General features: G+C 44.1%; 1 protein-coding gene across 3 annotated transcripts; it reads right to left on the bottom strand.

Annotated features, from left to right (window-relative positions):
- Nucleotides 1-623: 623 nt before the first annotated feature.
- Nucleotides 624-22431, bottom strand: scube2 (signal peptide, CUB domain, EGF-like 2). Of its 3 annotated transcripts, none has more exons than XM_071401267.1 (23): nt 22241-22431; nt 21555-21671; nt 21166-21291; nt 20730-20864; nt 18193-18318; nt 17964-18080; nt 17117-17206; nt 16380-16496; nt 15075-15197; nt 13365-13481; nt 12950-13072; nt 12435-12551; nt 12072-12161; nt 11738-11860; nt 10576-10746; nt 10009-10212; nt 4854-5024; nt 3911-4078; nt 3456-3617; nt 3097-3294; nt 2491-2643; nt 2202-2281; nt 624-2012 (listed from the first exon to the last, which is right to left on the bottom strand). In XM_071401267.1, the coding sequence occupies exons 1-23, from the start codon at nt 22326-22328 to the stop codon at nt 1866-1868; spliced, it is 3063 nt and encodes a 1020-aa protein (XP_071257368.1). In that variant the 5' UTR covers nt 22329-22431; the 3' UTR covers nt 624-1865. The 3 variants fall into 3 exon arrangements, with proteins under 3 accessions (XP_071257368.1, XP_071257367.1, XP_071257370.1); XM_071401266.1 differs by having other exon boundaries at nt 10009-10215; nt 22241-22430; XM_071401269.1 differs by lacking the exons at nt 10576-10746; nt 11738-11860; nt 12072-12161; nt 12435-12551 and having other exon boundaries at nt 10009-10215; nt 22241-22430.
- Between the last annotated feature and the right edge of the window lie 323 nt (nt 22432-22754).

The following is a 22754-nucleotide window of genomic DNA, read 5'->3' as shown; positions in this document are numbered from 1 at the left end:
TATGCAGACTTTACCCATTGCCAAAGTTGTAAGAAACCACGTTTAGGAGTGCAAAGGCGAATTGAGTTATTGCACACGCACGTTCCCTAACGGAAATATGCAGAGGCCAATAGGATCTCCCTAACTCGTGCTTGGCTATACCCAACTCCTTGCTTGTTCTCCCCACTATTACTTATTTGTTATTTGTTCCGATTGGAAACGACAGGCTGTGGTATTGGTTTAGTTATGCAAATCGTTGGTACGGGATAAGGTTCGTCGCGAACCACGCTTCCCGTGACAACGACGTGATTTTGGAGGTATGGCAACGCGAGACTAGGGTACATTTAGGGTAGGGTCATCCCAGGGACGCCTGATCGCATTAACCCTTCTGTTTTCTTACAGTGTCTCTGATTTCCCAATGCCTCTGATACAGTGCTGAAAATATAATCAATGTGAATTTTAAGTAATCACAATAGGTGACAGTGTGGCAGGCAATTTTTTGTTTAATTCAAGAGCAAAAACAATTATAACACAATAACTCATGTTATAGAGCCTATATAAAAAACGACATAATTAATGTATTATTTTGATTTGGACATTGTTGTTGCTTATATTGAAAATAGCATATCAGAAAGTAAAAGAAGTAAAGCAAAAGCACAATATTATGTTTATTCGCTTTATTTAAAACATATTATATGTACAAACATAAAAATATAGACATACATTTATTTGCTAAGTCATAAGTGAATAGAGCAATTCTATTTCACAAACCTCTCATTCCATATCTGGAATGTATAATCTCACTTGATCCCCCTCATATTGCTCTATATTTCTAGTCACACCAGTCAATAATCTCACTTCTATGAGTAGTGAAAAGTAGTCTTTGGTAGCTGTTTGAATGATCATAGTGAAGAGCTAGTCTTGATCCATGGGCATTTGTTGTTCACTCAAAGCTCAGTGGCATGGAGTATTCACTGTCCAGTCATTTTTAAAGTACAACCATGTTTTCAGGACAGCAAAAATACAGGTTGTGAAGGGATGTGTTGATACTGCACACGTGTCAGGAATGCAGTTAACTACAATACGTTAACATTTTCATCTAATACTTTTTACACAATATACAATACATTCATTAGGCTATTTTATTTTGTGGTATCACTACATTCTTTGTAGTGCTTTAAAGTTCCCACCATAAGGTCACATTTGTGCTATATTCTTTTCTCATATTCAGGCATATTTCTGTCAACAATTCTGATCTAAATGTGAAACATGACTTTAATAATGTATGTTATAAGTATACACTATCTATGTGGTTGACATTTAGCATAAACCTCAGGTAACTTTTTATACATAATCAAGAGTCTTTTCTCATCCGCTTTCAATGCTATTGGTGAAAGTTCCATTAACCATAATTATTTTCAAGATGTTGTTGTTACACCAGTATGCAAATCGAAGCTTTCATGAATTTAAATGCTAACAATCAAATCAGCTTACCACTTCAAGCTTTATTCCTGAGACTGAAAGTTTCAAATCAAAAGGAAAAGACAAAGTCTGTCTAAATGTTGCAATGTTCACACACAGGAGTGTATGAAAGTATCAGAGTTAGATGTGGTATCGAAGTACAAAAAACTTAGCTCTAGAATGTAGACCAGATGTGATAGCGGGAGCTGCCACTTGTCTCCACCATGACAGTCCACTACCCACCTATTCCCAGAAGGTCCAATTGAAGTCCATTTGAGGAAAGTGTCCGAGTCCATCTCTCTTAGTCAACTCTAGACTCAGTCAGTCTCTGTACAGACAGGAGAAGTAAAGGACTCTTTTCTAGGGATTAACTGGTAGAAGCGGTTTCTGAGATATCCACAAAGCAACTTGATGATAGTGCCTTCTTAAGGGCGAAGGAATCTCAAGACTTTAGAACGTAGAAATCGGATGAAGGATTTGGGGAACATTTCTCTTGACTCCTGTGCTGTGTAGTTGAAGAAGTTCTGTGGGTGGGCCAATACATCAAACAGTGCCTTCATAAGCTTCTTGTCCTGAGAAGAGAATGTAAACCAACAATTAGTACAGGTTAGAGTTCAATCTGAGACAGAGCCAACAATCATCTGACATTTTTACGTTGGTGCTCAAGTGAAGTTTGCATCCTGAATTTCTTATTGTGTCCACAAGAGGGTAGTATATGTCAGACAAAAGCTTTTTCCACAGGAAATACATGAAATCTTTACCTTGAGAATTTCTTGGTGATTTTCAGAGGCATATAATCTTCCATCTCTGACTATATCTTCGATGAGTTCCTGGTAGTCCTCTGAAACATATATCATATATAAACATACCCAAGAGTATATTTCTATATTATTTGTGCAATTGGAAGTAGGTGATACTTTTGTGGTATTATGTAGACCTATCCAGACTTAAAATTCCAAATTAAATTACATTTCACAGACACTTGATCCATTGTTTTTAAGCATGTGTGATTTAAATGTCAATATTTCCACCAATAAGGATGTCTCTTACCATCATAGGTCACATAAGGGACTTGGAAGCCCTTTCCACTGTTCCCTTCATTCGATTTAAACTGTATCCACAGCCTCTTGGAGCGGGAGGTGAAGGCAATAGGCCGTTCATAGGTCTGGCAGGTCTCATAGGTCGTCACAGAGTTGGAGAGAGCTGTGAATTGAGGAAATGGTCACATTATGACAAATCAAACACTAGTGCCATTCATTACTCTGAAAGTGGTCCCGTGTGGCTCAGTTGGTAGAGCATGGCGCTTGCAACGCCAGGGTTGTGGGTTCATTCCCCACGGGGGGACCAGGATGAATATGTATGAACTTAGTCGCTCTGGATAAGAGCGTCTGCTAAATGACTTAAATGTAAAGTGGCAAGATCTAATGGTCTATTAGAAGCCCATAGTAACCCCCATGATCTCTGAGAGGTGCTATGCTATTATGCAGAACCTCCTACCAACACTGCCACCAACATCTGGTAACCTGCAGTGAAATCACATTAATACTGTAGTACCCTGATAACACCCAGTCACCTAACAAGCTCTAACCTCCAACACGACACACACAGACAGACAGACTCATGCATGCACGCACACACAGAAAAACAAACACTCACAGCTCTTTCTCATGACCAGGTAGTCTCCACACTCATCCTCAATGGGGAGGAAGATCTCCGGGACCACGATGAGGATTCTGCGCTTGGGCGGTGGGTTGATGGTCCAGGTGCACTCGATGTTGGCTGGGTAGTTTCCTGGGTAGTTGGGAGACTCGATGTAGCCAGTGAAATCTCCCATCTCTCCCCCACAGTGTCTGTCTGTGAGGTGACAGGATAGTGTCAAATAGTTTACGCTGCCTTGGTGCTGCGACGCTAATTATCTACAGTAGCATCCCAAAGCAGGACAGGAACAATATTTGAACACACAAATACATACACATGCACGTACACACAGACAACTCTTGTGTGAACATACATACTTTTGCACTGCATGATGTTGGTGGAGCCGTCAAAGTCAGTGGTGGTATTTCCTGGGCAGGAGATGCAGTAATTCTGACCAAACTCCATCTGATAAGTCCCCATGGGACAACGGATACAGCGGTGTGTGCTGGTGTTGTAGTAATGTCCCGGTGAACACTGGACTACAGGAGCAGAATGGAGTGTACCACGGTTCAGCACCTCTCAAACACCAACATACTCCAGCATAAACCAATGTAGTATATTTCCATAAAACAGAAACTGCAGGGGAGTTCCCTTAAAGATCCAGTGTGTCTTCCAAATGCCACCCTATTCCCTATATAGTGCACTACTTTTGACCAGGGTCCATAGGGCTCTGGACAAAGTTATACATTAGGTAGGGAATAGGGTGTCATTTGGGACTCACACCCAGACTTTATAGGCAGAACTACATGGGATGGATAAGCTGACCCCTCACCTTTGGTCTCACACTCCTGGAAGGACACGGCACCATTGTGTTTGGTGACCAGGTTTCCTCCACAGTGGAAACAAGAAGTGCGCCCCACCTCTGGCTGGTAGGTACCCAGGGGACAGGGCAGGCAAGGGATGAAGCCATCATGGGAGAACTGACCAGGGGGACATTGACCTGGGAAAACAACAACAGAGGACTGGTCAGAGGGACACTTGTTTCACTCAGTCTGCTCAAAGCAACATTCCCATCGTACATGTGGTCATTTAGCAGACAGACACTCTTATCCAGAGCGACTTAAAGACGAGCACTCTACCACAATAAGACTAAGGCCAGGAGAGCAGATGTCAGTGGAGTGATGTAACGCAAGGACATTATCTACCATGGAACAACCTCTCTCATATCTCCTGACTGACTTTAACAAACTCTCTCTCCCCATAGCTCTTTTTTGTTTAGTCTATTGGTGGGGAAAGCAGGAGATGGGATCTGTGGCTTAGCCACAAATTGGCTGTGATAACAGTGTTTGGGGGGGTGAAAACATGGTGGCCCCTTCTTCTCTTTATTCAGGAGTGGGCAGGGGCAGGGTGTGGCTGTTTAATTCAAACAGGGCTTGAATGTTCCGAGGCTTACACGACTTTATACAAAGCAGAACATCTGCCTGTGGGGAGATTTTGATCAGGGTATCACTCCTTCCTGTGTATTTCATATATACTCATAACAGGATGTGATTCTGACTGGGAGACTAGTTTTAAGATCACTTAAAAAAAAAAAAATATCAAACCATGAGGGAAAACTATGCCAAGGTCTTTGAAGGAGCTCAGTGTATTTTGCTGCAGTTATCTTTATGATTATGATGGTTGAGTAAGTAAGTATCCAAGGTGACTCATATCTCATGTCTTGTACACAGTTAGGAGATACATGATTACTCATATCCTCAACTCTTGAGCCTTACCTCCACACTCAGAGATATTCCGCGCACCAACCGACCTGGGGCTTCCTCTCACCTCTGGCCCTGGGCAGGCCTCGCAAGAATTCTTCCCCTCTTCATCTTGGTACATTCCAGCTGGACACAGAACACATCTTCCCTGATCCCTGTCATAGTACGTTCCAACAGTGCAGCTCACTAGCAAAAGGTAGAAGAATGAGGCAGATTGGCTAGATAATAGGGACGCTACACAAACACACACACACACACACACACACACACACACAGGCATTCAAGCCCACCACAAGAAGCCCAGTGTTAAGCTGTTAAAAAGGCATTGCAAATCGACCTGCTGCAGCTATGCACAAATAAAGACATAAGAGCACTGAGCTGCTCTCCAGATGCCTTTGTGTCCCACATCAAACAAGTTCTTACACTTCACATAACACCGGTGTGCATTGGGGAAAGAACTCTACATACCATCCTAAGCACCCTCACCTCTACCAAAGCACACACAGAGCCAGTCAAAATGAGTGTTTGTCTGTTATCTCACAAGAGCGTGCAAAGCCTGATTACAGGGATGCACACCATCAGCTTTCATTTCCCCCTTTTAATGTTTTACTTTGTAGAACAACGTCTCTAATTTATGTTTGAATTATTGTGTGTGTCTGGTGATGTCAAGAACTTCTTAAAGGGGGAAATTACATCTAATCATCTCTCTGAACAGAGAGCAGTGAAGTGAAATCATTTTGCATTTTCATAAAAAAATATCCCTCAGGAAAATCTAAGTAAGAAGAGCTTTCAGTAGAGAACCAGCCATAATGAGTTAATGAGGAACACACAAAGCCTTTAACGCACATCCATTATATGTGCCTCAGCAACTTGATTTTCCTTAAGAGAAAGAAAATGTCATTCTCTCAAGAGCAGTTCATTTTTTCTGCCTTTTGTTTATCCTGAATGACCATGAGGAGCCACCGTCGCATTGTCTCCACCAGCTTTTATTTGATGCAGAGAGCGAGAGAAGAGAAGAGTGAGAGAGAAAAAAAACTTGAAGCCTTTCAAATGCAGAGGCAATTCTATAGAGTTCTCGAATTGATGGCCCCAAAGAGGTTTAAAAGACCTTTCACCTCTATTCAAGTATTTGATGACATAGGCAAACACTATGGTATCACAATAGTAAGGAGCTGAACCCAATAAAAGGGGTCAGAGTTCTGAATCCACCCATTCTGCCTGCCCCAATCCCTTCTTGCGCCTATCAAGCAGAGGCCCAAACAGCTGATGCTAATTAATTCCCATGGTGTGGCTGAAGTCAATTCTCCGCAGCAGTTTAGTGGCTGGGGTCATGCAGAGTGGCCCTGACTGAGGGGGGATATAAGCACTCAAACTCCCAGCTTGAATAAACAGCACTTCCTAATCATCTCCAATGTTAAAACGAACATGCACTATTTTACGTAAAAGAGATCAGGAGAATACTCGTACACAGGGTTTCAGACACTACACACTGGCAAGTTTTGCTGTTGGCTATTATTGTTTTTCATAGTAATACAGTCATTCTGCCCCATTAAGTGGTCTGAAACTAAAGTCCAACATACAGCTGATTCTTATACTGGGTTGAGGCATACGGAAATGCAAATGTTGTTGTTGATCAGTCATGAATGATTTAAACTCAGCAAAAAAAGAAACGTCCCTTTTTCAGGACCCTGTCTTTCAAAGATAATTTGTAACAATACAAATAACTTCACAGATCTTCATTGTAAACGGTTTAAACACTGTTTCCCATGCTTGTTCAATGAACCATAAACAATTAATGAACATGCACCTGTGGAACAGACATTAACACACTAACAGCTTACAGACGGTAGGCAATTAAGGTCACAGTTATGAAAACTTAGGACACTAAAGAGGCCTTTCTACTGACTCTGAAAAACACCAAAATAAAGATGCTCAGGTTCCCTGCTCATCTGCGTGAACATGCCTTAGGCATGCTGCAAGGAGGCATGAGGACTGCAGATGTGGCCAGGGCAATTAATTGCAATGTCCGTACTGTGAGATGCCTAAGACAGCGCTAAGGGAGACAGGACGGAAAGCTGATCGTCCTCGCAATGGCAGACCACGTGTAACAACACCTGCACAGGATCGGTACATCCGAACATCACACCTGCGGGACAGGTACAGGATGGCAACAACAACTGCCAGAGTTACACCAGGAACGCACAATCCCTCCATCAGTGCTCAGACTGTCTGCAATTGGCTGAGAGAGGCTGGACTGAGGGCTTGTAGGCCTGTTGTAAGGTAGGTCCTCACCAGACATCACCGGCAACAACGTCGCCTATGAGCACAAACCCACCGTCGCTGGACCCGACAGGACTGGCAAAAAGTGCTCTTCACTGACGAGTCGCGGTTTTGTCTTACCAGGGGTGATGGTCGGATTCGCGTTTATCGTTGAAGGAATGAGCGTTACACCGAGGCCTGTACTCTGGAGCGGGATCGATTTGGAGGTGGAGGATCCATCATGGTCTGGGGTGGTGTGTCATAGCATCATCGGACTGAGCTTATTGTCATTGCAGGCAATCTCAATGCTGTGCATAACAGGGAAGACAACCTCCTCCCTCATATGGTACCCTTCCTGCAGGCTCATCCTGACATGACCCTCCAGCATCACAATGCCACCAGCCATACTGCTCGTTCTGTGCGTGATTTCCTGCAAGACAGGAATGTCAGTGTTCTGCCATGGCCAGCGAAGAGCCCGGATCTCAATCCCTAAGAGTACGTCTGGGACCTGTTGGATCGGAGGGTGAGGGCTAAGGCCATTCACCAGAAATGTCTGGGAACTTTCAGGTGCCTTTGTGGAAGAGTGGGGTAACATCTCACAGCAAGAACTGGCAAATCTGGTGCAGTCCATGAGGAGGAGATGCACTGCAGTACTTAATGCAGCTGGTGGCCACACCAGATACTGACTGTTACTTTTGATTTTGACCCCCCCTTTGTTCAGGGACACATTATTCCATTTCTGTTAGTCACATGTCTGTGGAACTTGTTCAGTTTATGTCTCAGTTGTTGAATCTTTTTAGGTTCATACAAATATTTACACATGTTAAGTTTGCTGAAAATAAACGCAGTTGACAGAGAGGACGTTTCTTTTTTTTGCTGAGTTTTTAGAATGGAAAAAAAACTCTGATTAAACATATGAGATATTTCACCAGTTGGTTTATTGGAATAAGGCCGGGTACTATATCATGAGATTCATAACGTTCACAATTTGGTTTGAGAGAAAGAGCGCTAGATATTTTATGAGTGAGGAATAAGAAGGCATTGCTTTCTCTCAGTACTAGTGAGGCTGAGGCCATGTTGTTTGGAGGATTTCTCTCCCCACTGAAGCAGTGAGAACGAGCCCCAACTGGATTTACAATGGAGTGGGCAAACTGAAAGGGTTACACTGCACTTAGTGAGCTTAGCCAGGGGTGGAGGGAAAAATATAGCTTTATAGAGCTGGGGGTTACGGCTCCCTTTCAGCCCCCCTTCCAAATGACATGTCTACACCCCTGCCTGTCCACTGGTCTGCTTAATGATCATCTGAAACTAACTGCAGTGTGGGAATCCTACACTCTGGTAACTTTACTCTTCTGAGTTATTTTTTGTTTTAATACTTAAGATTTACTTATGAGGTAAGTCATATGAAACACAAAAACAACAAGCAACAAAGCTACAAAGCAAAATCAACAGCTAAGGGTCATTTGAATCCAGCACAAAATGTTAGTCTCCTGTTATTTGGAGGCAGAGAAAAACAGACACCAGCGAGAGTTCACTTCGCTGGGGATACCTTGGATTAAGGGATGCTTGGTTTGTAAAACTGTTATACTATTTCCCTCTTGTGTGAAAATCAATACATTTCACCAGCTATGGGCAGTCTTTATTCTTAAAAAGCTCTATGAACCAGAATGGATCAAACACCATCCTTCCCCCACTCAACCCCCTCCCTCCTCACCCACTCAACCCCCTCCATCCTCACCCACTCAACTCCCTCCATCCTCACCCACTCAACCCCCTCCATCCTCACCCACTCAACCCCCTCCATCCTCACACACTCAACCCCCTCCATCCTCACCCACTCAACCCCCTCCATCCTCACCCACTCAACCCCCTCCATCCTCTCCCACTCAACCCCCTCCATCCTCACCCACTCAACTCCCTCCATCCTCACCCACTCAACCCCCTCCATCCTCACCCACTCAACACCCTCCATCCTCACCCACTCAACCCCCTCCATCCTCACCCACTCAACCCCCTCCATCCTTACCCACTCAACCCCCTCCATCCTTACCCACTCAACTCCCTCCATCCTCACCTACTCAATCTCAATAAGGACGGGGGTAAGAGAGGAGAGCTCTGGATCAAGACAGAGGCAGGCTACAACAGCTTTGAGAGGTCGGTCTACAATAGTCTTCAGACCCCTTAAATATGGTGGCTTGGATCAGATTCAGACAGGGGCTCTAGAGGTAGACGACCAATCATTACAGAGTTAACGGTGGACAGAAAACTGACTCTCTTCTACTGACCACACTGAGACAGGCAGGCAGAATGCAGCAGCAGGCAGTGGGCTTACTATGCTTACTGTGAGGCCCTGAACTGGGGGCACGCAGCTCTCTGCTCCCCTCCGCCAGAGAAAACACATGCCAGCCTCCTTTCCACTGCTGATGTTGACAGGGTGTCATTAAAGCTCATGTACTTTTCCTCCATTATGGCTGTAAAACGAAATAGGACCAGTGGCAACAACAGCAAAAGCTAGCGGCTGCCATCACACCTTCTGTTGCACTTTATCCCACGGAGATGCTGGTAGATCTCCTCGCTCTGCAAGCCAGCCAACAACAGGCTCTCTTTTCTCCGTGCGAGCCGAGCAAGCACTCCCCATACTAGCTCATTACAGCATGTCGGCACCCAAATATGGCAGTCATCTGGCCGACACCTGCTCCAAATCCAATCAATAAACCAACCTGTCTAAATATATCTTGCTGGCATGGCTTTGACTATGAGCTGCTCTGTGTGGGAGCCAGGGCTTGGCTCCAGGGGTGGCTCAGATACAGGCAGAAACAGATACAGGTAGATGCTCAAGATGATACTTATTTTATACATACATTTATACCTATATCTTATGATACTCAGAACACTCAAGATGCTCACTCACCACACTTCCTGTCCACCAGTACCTGCCCTTTCCCACAGTGTTCCGGCAGGTCCACCGGCCGGGCCAGCCTCTTGGCCAGCTCGTAGTTAGAGCCAGCGAAGTGGAGGTGGAACTGCTCCCGGTGGATGGACTTCCTCAGGGTACGGATAGTCTTCCTCAGCCTCTTCTCTGAGCGCCGGCGCACACAGCCCAGGTCACAGCTCTCTGCTGAGAGAAACACCAGATACCAAAACTGTCATCGCAACGCAATGAGACCACAATACACACGCAAACAAAACCACACACACATACCGGTACTAAAATAGACAGACACACACACTTGTGTACATATCCATTCCAACACACAGACACCAGAACATTTGATCAACCACTTGCTCCCTCAGTATACAAGGGAAACCTCCAAACCTACACTTTCCCCAAAGATCCCACCACCGCAAAACGCCACGTCAAAACAGGAGATACTTTAACATGTTTGGCTTGTTAATTGACGAAAAGCAAGAGCAGAGAGAGAAGCAGAGTGTCAGCCAGAGGACTGGGGTCACAGCAGGGCAGGGCAGAGAGACCAACCTGTTACCTCCTCTAGGTTCACATCCAACTCAAACTCAGCCGTGATGGTGGAGCCTTCCTCCTCGTAACCCGCCTTCCTGCCGTGGCGGCTCCGCATCCGGTGGCCAGACGAGCTGCAGCGCAAGCGCACATAACTGAACTGGACGTTCTCCGTGAAGGGGGACCTGCTGTCTGTGGACACGACCAGCCACACAGGACATGGACACGCACTCACACATGCATGCACGGAGACAAACACACATGCATGCACGGAGACAAACACACACACACACATGCATGCACGGAGACAAACACACACACACACATGCATGCATGGAGACAAACACACACACACACACACGTTACTGAATAACTATATGGTCTATAACTGGTTAACTGTAGCAGGTAGAGTGAGGATAAAACTTAATTGCAATGTCACAACACTTAAATCTAAGGATATTATATCCTTTGTGTGTTTTTATTTTTTATTTAACCTTTATTTAACTAGGCAAGTTAGTTAAGAACAAATTCTTATTTTACAATGACGGCCTACACCGGCCAAACCCTCCCCTAACCCGGACAACGCTGGGCCAATTGTGCACCGCCCTATTGGACTCCCGATCACGGCTGGTTGTGATACAGTCCGGGATCAAACCAGGGTCTGTAGTGATGCCTCTAGCACTGTTCAAGTTCTGATGTTTCTAATCATTCTTTAAAAAGCAGTGACTTCTCTGTGTATCCTGTTAAACATGCACTCTTTTCCCCCTGCTCTTTTTGTTGCTTTTGGACAGGGGGATGACGAGAGGAGACTGGGAAAAGCTCCCTTTTTATTTGAACACCATGCCGGAACCCATTGTAGAAAATATTTTATCCAACAATCGGAAGTCCGTTTGATTGATAGCTGGGTAGGGCCCAACTGAAAGGCATGCTATGGCTAATTTTGTTTTCCCCTGTCAATGCCAGCCAATGTGCAGTGCTGAGACATTGAAAACATTTCAGACCGCACTACTACCCCCCACGTATTTCTTTCATATTTAGCTCACTCTCAGTTTACTACAATCTAAGCAGCCTTGAGGTCTGGTTCCTGTTATCAAGTTTGTTGCATGAAATGTAGGCAGTGCCAGGTTAATCTGCATTGTTTTAATGAATGAGGAGCTGTTGGACTTGTTAGAAACCTCTGTACCTGAGTGAGCTGCGTTCAGGCTCTCCTTCAGTCTCTCTTGACTACGTTTCAAGTTGCACTTTCCTGTGCCAGACTTAAAAGTGGCTGTGGTCTTAATTCGCAGGACACTTGACATTTCTGGTCCTACGGTACAAAGGAAATAATAGCACATTGTTAACCTTTGATAAAAAGGAAAAATCCCTTGACTTCCGTATGTCTATAAATCTAAATGCGAATACTGAAGACTTGATTTGGTATGAAGTTGATGTTTTGCCTTTATATGTTGTGTTTCTGGTTGTTTAGGTCAGGCTAGAGTGACAGAGACTGATGCAGATCTATGATGGTGTGTACTTGCCCAAGCAATATGAGCCACTTCCATTCCTTTGTGCTCCAGCCAAGCAGGGCAGAGGCATTCCACAGGTCACTGTATAAGAATCCTCCGTCCCTGTAAACGCACACAGGGGCATGAGACAGGCCACCAAAGACAAAAGGCAGAGCCACAAAAGGCCTGGTCGCCAAAAGCAAACAGACGGGTGCTGGTACATGAGACTGTAGTAGTAGTAACTCAATTTGTGTCCCAAATATATATTTCCTGTATAGGGCACTACCCTTGACCAGAGCCATGTGGGCCCTGGACAAAAGTTGTGTAATATAAAGGGAATAGGGTGCCATTTGGGATGCAGACCAATAGTAGTAGTAGTAGTAACTGATAACTCACCACTGGTGATGTGGACCTGGGACTGGCAGGTCAGGTAGCAGCGGTCACCTCCCTCCTGCCTGCTGCAGTTTAAGGTCGGTTTAGAGGGGGGCTTTGTTGCTGGGAAACCCTCTGCCTCTAGATGGAAACCATAACAAACTCACAGGTAAAGTGCAGACTTGGGCCGTGGTAGAAAGACAGACAGACGGAGGAGGGTAGAAGTTGTGAGAAGTTGTGGGAACAGAGTGAAACCTATCCAAGGAGAAGAAGAAAATGGGAACAGCAGCACTTGCCTTTATTCTACTTTTGTCCCAGGTTTTAAACCAAAGGCCAGAGAGAAAAACAGAGCAGTAAAGAGAAAGAGAAGGAAATAACTCAAAGTATCTCCTGTTTTTAGTCCCCAAAAGTTTCAAAACATACATGTGGTACACAACCACTGATTTTATGTCAAAACAGTTGACCAAAAACTCATCCGTTTATCACAACACACCCCAAACCTTCTAGAGCCCCCCAGGCCTGAAGGGGCACTGTCTTACCGATACAATCCTTTTTGTTCCAGTGTAGCTTATAACCAGGGTGGCAGTGGCACTCAAACCCACCCATGGTGTTCTCACAACCCTGCTCACAACCTCCGTTGTTCACACTGCACTCATTTATGTCTGAGAAGAAAGCAGGGAAAACATCCATATGTTATTCGCAGAATCTCTCACCTCACTTCATTCACAAAGCATCCATTCTTTTTTCAGCAAAAACGACTAAAAACACCACAATGAACAATTCAGAATGGTGTGAAATGGTGTAGATGGTACCAAAGCCCTTTCACCATAAGCATAATACCCTATACACATTAGTTTATATAAATTCCACACATGAACTATTCAGAATGGTGTCAAAGCCCTTTCCCCATACCATTAGTATAATACCCCATAAGCATTAATCTTATAGTCTTACCTCCGCAGTGGGCCAGTCCATACAGGGTGTACCCTTTGTTGCAAACACACTCAAAACCACCAGGGGAGTTCACACACGTGTGACCACATGTCCTTTCGAAATAACACTCGTCTATATCTGTCATTAAAAGCAGAGGGATATTCTTTTTCAATTTAAGGTAGTAGAAATTGGGGTTTTAAATGGTACAGCATGGTATCACTAGGTGATGAATTGTGGCATTGTTTTTGATAGTTAATTTTAGAGACAGCAGTATCTTAATGACGAGTTGTATCAGAGAGATGAAATCAGTTTGTACTAAACGTTAAGCTTTAAACTAGCACATGTTAAGGATCTACAGAGGAATCCTTCGAGTCAATACTGGCAAACCGTTCAGCCTCCCACTCTCATAGTCTTATCTTCCAGCAGCACCTACACAGAACAACAGCCCAGTATACTGTGCTGTCCCAGCCCCTTCCCGAGATGTAGGTTAGACAGGCAGGAGAGTGAAGAGAAGAGGCCTACCCTGACAGGAGTGTGAAGAGAAGAGGCCTACCCTGACCAGAGAGTGAAAAGAAGAGGCCTACCCTGGCTGGAGACTGAAGAGAAGAGGTCTACCCTGACAGGCGAGTGAAGAGAAGAGGCCTACCCTGACATGAGCGTGAAGTGAAGAGGCCTACCCTGACAGGAGCGTGAAGAGAAGAGGCCTACCCTGACAGGAGAGTGAAGAGAAGAGCGCTACCCTGACAGGAGCGTGAAGAGAAGAGGCCTACCCTGACAGGAGAGTGAAGAGAAGAGGCCTACCCTGACGGGAGAGTGAAGAGAAGAGGCCTACCCTGACAGGAGCGTGAAGAGAAGAGGCCTACCCTGACAAGAGAGTGAAAAGAAGAGGCCTACCCTGACTGGAGAGTGAAGAGAAGAGGCCTACCCTGACAGGAGCGTGAAGAGAAGAGGCCTACCCTGACAGGAGCGTGAAGAGAAGAGGCCTACCCTGACTGGAGCGTGAAGAGAAGAGGCCTACCCTGACAGGAGAGTGAAGAGAAGAGGCCTACCCTGACAGGAGAGTGAAGAGAAGAGGCCTACCCTGACAGGAGAGTGAAGAGAAGAGGCCTACCCTGACAGGAGCGTGAAGAGAAGAGGCCTACCCTGACAGGAGCGTGAAGAGAAGAATCCTACCCTGACAGGAGCGTGAAGAGAAGAGGCCTACCCTGACAGGAGAGTGAAGAGAAGAGGCCTACCCTGACAGGAGAGTGAAGAGAAGAAAACTACCCTGACAGGAGCGTGAAGAGAAGAGGCCTACCCTGACAGGAGAGTGAAGAGAAGAGGCCTACCCTGACAGGAGAGTGAAGAGAAGAGGCCTACCCTGACAGGAGAGTGAAGAGAAGAGGCCTACCCTGACAGGAGAGTGAAGATAAGAGGCTTACCCTGACAGGAGCGTGAAGAGAAGAGGCCTACCCTGACAGGAGCGTGAAGAGAAGAATCCTACCCTGACAGGAGCGTGAAGAGAAGAGGCCTACCCTGACAGGAGAGTGAAGAGAAGAGGCCTACCCTGACAGGAGAGTGAAGAGAAGAATCCTACCCTGACAGGAGCGTGAAGAGAAGAGGCCTACCCTGACAGGAGAGTGAAGAGAAGAGGCCTACCCTGACAGGAGAGTGAAGAGAAGAGGCCTACCCTGACTGGAGAGTGAAGAGAAGAGGCCTACCCTGACAGGAGAGTGAAGAGAAGAGGCCTACCCTGACAGGAGTGCTCGTCAGTAAGCAGCTTGAAGCCCTTCCAGCAGTTACACTCAAAGCTGCCGATGGTGTTCCTGCAGAAGTGGTCGCAACCGCTGTTGTGCAGCTCACACTCATTAATGTCTGTGAGAGACAAATTATAAAACTGTTATTATTCAGACAGACATACACTCCCCTCCATATATATTTAGACAGAGAAGCAATTTTTAAAAATGTGTCTCTATACTTAGGAGACGGTACATAATGTCAGCTTTATTTGAGGATATTTCGATACATATCTGTTTAACCATTTAGAAATGAAAGCACTTTATGTATCTAGTCCCCCCATTTAAAGAAGTCATAAGTATATCACTTTTAGTGTGTTAAAGTTGTCAAAAGGTTAGCATTTGGTCCCATATTCCTTGCACGCAATGACTACATCAAGTTTTGCAGTTTGTTTTGGCTGTGTTTTGGGTTATGTTTTGCCCAATAGGAACTGAATGGTGAATAATGTCTTCTGCCATTTTGGAGTCACTTTTATTGTAAGTAAGAATAGAAGACGTTTCTGAACACTTCTACATTCTACATGGATGCTACCACGATTATGGATGATTCGTGAATAATGATGAGTGAGAAGGTTACAGAGGCAGAAAGAACGATCTCACTCATCATTATTCATAATTCTTTCATGATTTTTCTTAATCCTGGCATTAACAAGATTAATTTAGTATTCAGAAACATATTATCTACTCACTTAGAAAGAAAATTACTCCAGTCATCATTCACCCATTCAGTTCCTGTTGGGCAAAATATAACACTAACACAACCAAAACAAACTGCAAACGCATCCAACGAGTTTGTAAAGGCACAAGCTTGATGTAGTCATTGCGTGCAAGGAATATGGGACCAAATAATAAACTGTTGACTACTTTTATACACTATAAGTGAATTCGTCCAAATACTTATGAATTATTCACATGGAGGAAATTTGATACATAAACCTGTAGCCTCATATGAAACATTTGATCTCAAATCCAAAATGCTGGGGTATAGAGCCAAATGAAAAATGTTAGCTTCACTGTCCAAATACCTATGGAGGGGAGATGTGAAGCTTGTTAAATAAGAGTACATTGAACTGAATAATAAGAGATGGAGATGAAGATGGCCTGCCTCCAAAATGGCACATATTCCCTATAAAGTGCATTACTTTTGACCAGAGCCCTATGGGCCCAGGTCAAAAGTAGAGCACTAAATAGGGAATAGAGTGCCATTTGGAACTCAGACATAGAGATGGAGTTGAGGTTCTTGGTGGACGGTTGGTCTGACCTTTGCACGTCTTCCCGTCAGGCTGCAGAGTGAAGCCCACAGGGCAGCTGCAGCGTACGCCCGTGGATGTGTCCTTACACGTGGAGTCACACCCCCCGTTATTCACCGCACAGTTCTCTGAAAGGCCAGCGTGAATAGATTCAATGTCAACATGCTGCTGTTATGTACTATACTGAATGAAGGGTTATAAAATGCCTATACATCATGTACTGTCGTTATAGAGCTATTGCCAAAGTCTGGTTTTTAACCCTACCAACAGACATTGAGTAAACAACAGCAGTAGTCCTAGACAGTGAGCTAGCAACCCAGTCACATACATACAGTGTTTTACTAGGTGTGAACATTGACACAGCACACCATGACTGACAGTGCTATACATTGGGCAACCCAACGCCATCCCCATCCTAAACGGAAGGAAAACATGTGAAATGTACCACACTGTCACAAAAGCATATTTTTCAGGGGAGGAATCGGGCGGTGAGAAAGTGAGGGTCCATAGTCATTTGACAGTTTGTTCTAAAGCCTGTGGAATGCCTTGGTTTACTGGGCCTTGCTCTTCTCCCCTCTGAAAAACACCTGGCTGATTCCTGGCAGCATAACCCATGGTAACTAAAGTCATTCAAATAGTCCAACTGACAGAATCCTCTCAGTAGCTGAGTCTGTTTGGTTTTGTTATTTTAGTGTGTAAGTAACAATGGGTAATAACAGTGGAATTTGTGCAATTATACAATTATTACCCATGAGCAGTCTGCGCTTGACACGTTTGTCCACCTCAGTGAAGGACGTGGCGTTGTGATCAGAGCTCTCAGTAGTTGTCTCGTCCCGCTCTGTAATACAGACAGTGGGTGACGTGAGTAACAGTCAGTAACCTAACCAACAGAATACACGTAGATACATACACGGTATTTTAGTATAACTAAAATAAACACAGGTCAACATTTAAGAAAATGGTTTGCACCAAGTTGCCTCCTGTTCTGTTCTGTTTGCTGATGCACAGTAGCTGAATTGCCCAGTGCACACCTTGGCGGTCTGTAAGTGTAGTCTACCTCCCCTGGATGTTTTTCTGTGTTCCTCTCTGTAACCAGCAGCATGTTTACACCTAAGGCATGCAGTTTGGCTGTCTATGCGTGTAGCAGATAAGGCAGGAGATGGAACTGTGAGATGGAGCTGGAGACAACTCAGTGATAATCCTGGACCCCACACACACAGTAGCGCCGCGGGAGAAACAGATACTACCCACAGGCCTACCGTACGTCTCCTTCCTATCTGACGGCTGATGCTTATCATATCCACCATGTGCAAATGGAAGAAATAAACACTCGCTATCAGGAAGGATGGCAGGCTCCTCAAAAGGATTGCCTTTTCATCCACAGGCTCAATATGTGATAATTTAAACAGGTGAGTTTCAGTGGGTGAGAGTAGCAAAAAGGAGGAGAATGAAGAAGTGTACAGATGGAAATATCTAGAAGGATCCAGTCCATTTCACCATTATTGACTAGGTAATCTGGTTTGCTATACGTAGAGATGCTTACAGCTAAGTACCAGGTATGTAAGTAGGCCTGGATGTGGTTGGTCTGCTCTTACCTACACAGGACCTGCCGTCAGGGTGCAGGGTGTACCTCACATGACACCTGCAGATGGGCCCCTGCTCCATGTCCTCGCAGGTGTGCTGGCAGCCCCCGTTACCATGGTTACAGGTCACTAGGCCAATAACACAAAACTTGGGTCAATTCCAAAGTTCAACTCATGTGTTATCTAAACAAAACTCTTGGTTGACCTGGCTAAACGATCAATCACAAAACTTCACACATACAGATGCAGCCTCTTTGGTTCTTGGCCAGCTCGAATCCTGGGCGGCACTCGCAGGCCACTCCTCCCTTGGGTGTCTCCTTGCAGATGTGAGCACAGCCATGCTCCTTATTCATACAGCTAAGGCCCTCTGGGAAAGAGAGGTAACACTTTACATTAGGTTGCTCCTATACCTGTGTAATAACACTGTAATTACACTACTAACAACAGTGTATTCACATGCTGTTACATATTGTTACGGATACAAGTATTCTGTGTGTATCCTGTGTGTATTTCTGTTCTCTCCTTCTCCCCTACTCACAGGTGACAATCATCATTCCTCAATCAGTCGCTAATCAGAAGACACCTGCTCCCTTTCTCCTACCCAATCACATTCCCTTTCCCTTGGTTTAAAAACCCTGTCAGTAGTTTTCTCTGGAGCTCAATCTCTCTGTCAATGCCATATGTCTGTAGATCCATTGTGTGGTTTAGCATCTACATGTCACTTTGTCCCCACCTGTGAGTATTGTTTTTGGTTATGGTGTTTGAGTGTTTGGTTGATGGTGGGAAAAGGGGGTAACCAGACAGGTCGCCCATGGGCATACACTACCCGTAGGTAAACTTTGTTAAATACACTAGTTAGAACTGGGCGGACCACCCACTGTATTTTTGGTTAGTTAGTTAGCTGTTGGTGAAGTAGGCTAGTCTAGCTTAGGGGTGTTTGTGGATACTTATTATTTCTTTCTTTGGGTCCAGCTCAGCCCATTTTCCTGCTCCCCCCATTACCGTGTGTTTGTAAATAAACCCTGAGTGTTTGACGGTAGATATTAGTTGTCGTGGTTATTTCGTTCTCACTCTTACTTTGTCACTACTATAATTTGCATGAGTTATGTTACGGGTCCCATGACCATCCCCCCTAGATTGTCGGGCCAAAGGGATTCGTAACACATATAGTACATGGTAATGAAATACAGAGGCAAAACAACTGACACTGCACAACACCAATGATGTCTGATGATATATTATTGAAGCCCCCTGACTAGAAATCTGCCACAACCCTTTGGAGCATGGCCCAACAATAACACTTCCTAGAGAGGGCTGATGCATTCAGCTGACATGCAAGTGCAGTGGACCCCTCAAATGTGCAACTCCAAATGGACTGGGCTTTTTCAAGCCATGTCAAAAAGAGAGGGGAAAGAAAACCAAGTGGCTGGGAAAGGATAAAGAGTAAAGCCCACTGGCAGAGCGAGAGAGCTTTTCCCTGAAGGCAAGCAGAAACAAAGCTAAGAACCTACACTTTGAGTGGACACCCAGATAAGTACTTTATTTAATCAGATTTTACCGTGGTCATTCTACATATTCATATACTTTATACACTGAGTTTAGAAAACATTAAGGACACCTTCAATGTTAAGTTGCAACCCCCCCCCCCCCCTTGCCCTAAGAACAGATTCAATTAATCAGGGCATGGACTCTACATGGTTTTGAAAGCGTTCCACAGCGATGCTGGCCCATGTTGACTCCAATGCTTCCCATAGTTGTGTCAAGTTGGCTTGTTGGCTTTTAAATAGCTTGTCTTGCCCATTCACACTCTGAATGGCACACATACACAATCCATGTCTCAATTGTCTAAAGGCTTAAAAATCCTTCTTTAACCTGTCTCTTCCCCTTCATCTACACTGATTGAAGTGGATTTAACAAGTGACATCAATAAGGGATAATAGCTTTCACCTGGATTCACCTAGTCAATCTATGTCATGGTATGTCATGGATAGAGCAGATATCCATAATGTTTTGTACACTCAGTGTGTATGGGATTCAGAATCACACTATTATCTTCTATCCTAATACCATCATTGGCCTTCTCCCAGGTCACTGTAGAGAGCAGCTCCTTTAAACTTATGCTGCAACGGCTGAGTGGATGTGCTGGTAGGATTAGTAACTTTTCCAAGGGAAACCCAATGTAAGTGTTTAAAAGCCTTTGGATCTCTTCGTTGAATTTAGTGAGAATAAAACAACAATACTTGTGAGAGCTTTATTCTAATGTAAGACACAGGCCACAAAAGCCCAAGTGTTGCAGTTATTAACTTGTTTTGTTCTCTGGGACACGGGGCTCCTTTTCCCATAGCATGGGCCCTTTGGAGCCCGACTGCTCTAGATAATGCCACAGAGAGGGGACCGATTTAACAGCTGTCATCCATCATTGTGCTGTCAATCACACTCTTGTATGTGACCATTCGAGAATTAGCTCCATAATTCTCTGCTATGCCCCTGACACGGCTTAGTAGCCTACCTTAACACAAACACACATACACACACACATAGGGATGCACACACACAATCACACAAACACACATAAGGACGCACACACACACACACACATAGACTGAGACACAAACATACAGAAACATGCATGGACTGAGACACAACAGACATGCATGCATACACACACGCACACACACACAGACAGACACAGAGAGACACATACTGTACATACACACATTTGAAGGTGGGAAGGAGAGTTGGAAGCCATCACAGGGCAGGTATTCCAGGGGTACTCACCCACAGAGCGGTGGATACATGTGTGCTGGTTGTCACTGAGGAAGAAGCCCTCTTTGCAGCGGCACTCATAACTCCCCATGGTGTTGACACATGTATACTGGCACCCTCCATTGTTGAAGACACACTCGTCCACATCTGCAGGCAGAGCCAGGACATGACTTCTCAGAACAATGAAATAACTGGATGAATGTTCATGAATTCCTAGGCTAAGTCTTCATGAAAACTATAAAGAAATATTACAACAAATCTCTATTTACCTGGCTGTCACACATTGTTCAATGGCCTTAGCAGAATAGAAACGAATTCCCTATTGAAATCATACACTTTTAATGCCATCTTAATTCACCGTATAGGCCTAAAGTTATATCTGCGAAATGATTGTCAGACACTCAATACATCAAATGTTGTTTACCTTGTAGTCTGAAATGTATCTTACCTAGACAATTATGTCCATCGTGCGCTAAATTGAATCCATCATGGCAAGTGCAACGATAATTGCCTGGTATGTTGTTACATTCGTGTACACAGCCACCATTGTACTCGATATCGCATTCATCAATGTCTAAAAGGGAGTCAAATCGAGATTGATGAATGTTTGCCATTTGAGCATTTAATGGAAAAGGGTAATTTCAAACAATGGGCCACATCATTTAAATAAAAAGTAATGCATTATGCCAAGGTATATGATATATAATCAAAATGTCATTGAAACTTGTCTTGGTAATCCAAGGAACTATTGGTCCAAAGAATTCAAATGTGTCTCATATGATCCCAATACAAACATGAGTGATGAAAGAAACAAGGAATTACAGAGGAGATAATTACCTTCACAATGTTTACCGTCGCCTTTAAAGCCTACTTTACACGTGCACTTGTAAGAGGCTTGGGTATTTTGACAAATAGCATCAATGTGACAGCCATCACTTCCTTCTGCGCATGCATCTGGATTTGAAATCCACATTATGGCATAAAATGTTACCAGAACAACATTTCGTTATGAATCTCAAAAATCTGTATTTTAGTCATGTACATTAGGATTATGGGATTAATGTGGTCCTCATTAAATCCCCAATATTCAATTCAACACTGAATAATTTCAGTTAAATAGGTAAAAGTCTAATTCGCCAGGTTCTGAGTACTAAAGTTAACAAAACATTGATCCGATTGAACCTGATCCATTATTCTCAAAAGTGTTAAAGTTAAGAAAAAATACAAGTCAGGACCCATTCCTTATCATCGGTACATTTGTTATTCCTTTTACCTGAAAACAAGTTAGTAGGTAGGTTAAAATGTAGGACTTCATTAAAAAAGCAAACAGACAAAAGAGTTTCATCAAGTTCCAATTTTTACAATTGAAGCCAAAACTGAGTGGGCAAAGTATAATAATGTAAAACAAAATAAAGTCTGCCAAGTAGTTGGAAACTATACATCATTTGAAAACAACAACAACATGAGCGCAAACACTCTTATAAAAAGTGCATAAAACAGCCTTTGAAACTCATACAACGCACCTGGATTCTCTAGAAGAGCGGCGATTTGGCGAGTATTTAACAAGAGCAAAAACAAACAAAAGTCCATGGCAATACAAATAGCTCCCATGGTGATATGATCCAAGTTTTGGAGGTGTCCTTAAAAGGATGCGTTTGCACTGAAGTCTTGACCAAGTGTCCGCCTCATTCTAGCCTGTCAGTCGGCTTCACGAGTGGCTCTGGAAAGAGAAAGGAGTGTGTGTGTGTGTGTGTGTGTGTGTGTGTGCGCGCGTGTGCGTGTGTGTGAGTGTGTCTGGGTGAGAGAGAGAGAGAGAGAGAGAGAGAGAGAGAGAGAGAGAGAGAGAGAGAGAGAGAGAGAGAGAGAGAGAGAGAGAGAGAGAGAGATAGTGTCTCTATTATTTTTAAACTTTTGTGAGTGTAATGCTTACTATTGAGTTCTGATTGTTTATTTCACTTGTGTTTATTATATATTACACTTGGTTTGGCAATGTAAAAATGTTTCCTATGCCAATAAAGCCCTTTACTTGAATTTAGA

Source organism: Salvelinus alpinus, chromosome 5 (genome assembly GCF_045679555.1).
Source record: "Salvelinus alpinus chromosome 5, SLU_Salpinus.1, whole genome shotgun sequence".
Lineage (NCBI taxonomy): Eukaryota > Metazoa > Chordata > Actinopteri > Salmoniformes > Salmonidae > Salvelinus > Salvelinus alpinus.
Note: the sequence above shows the minus strand (reverse complement) of the source record. Positions and strands in the feature narration are given on the sequence as shown.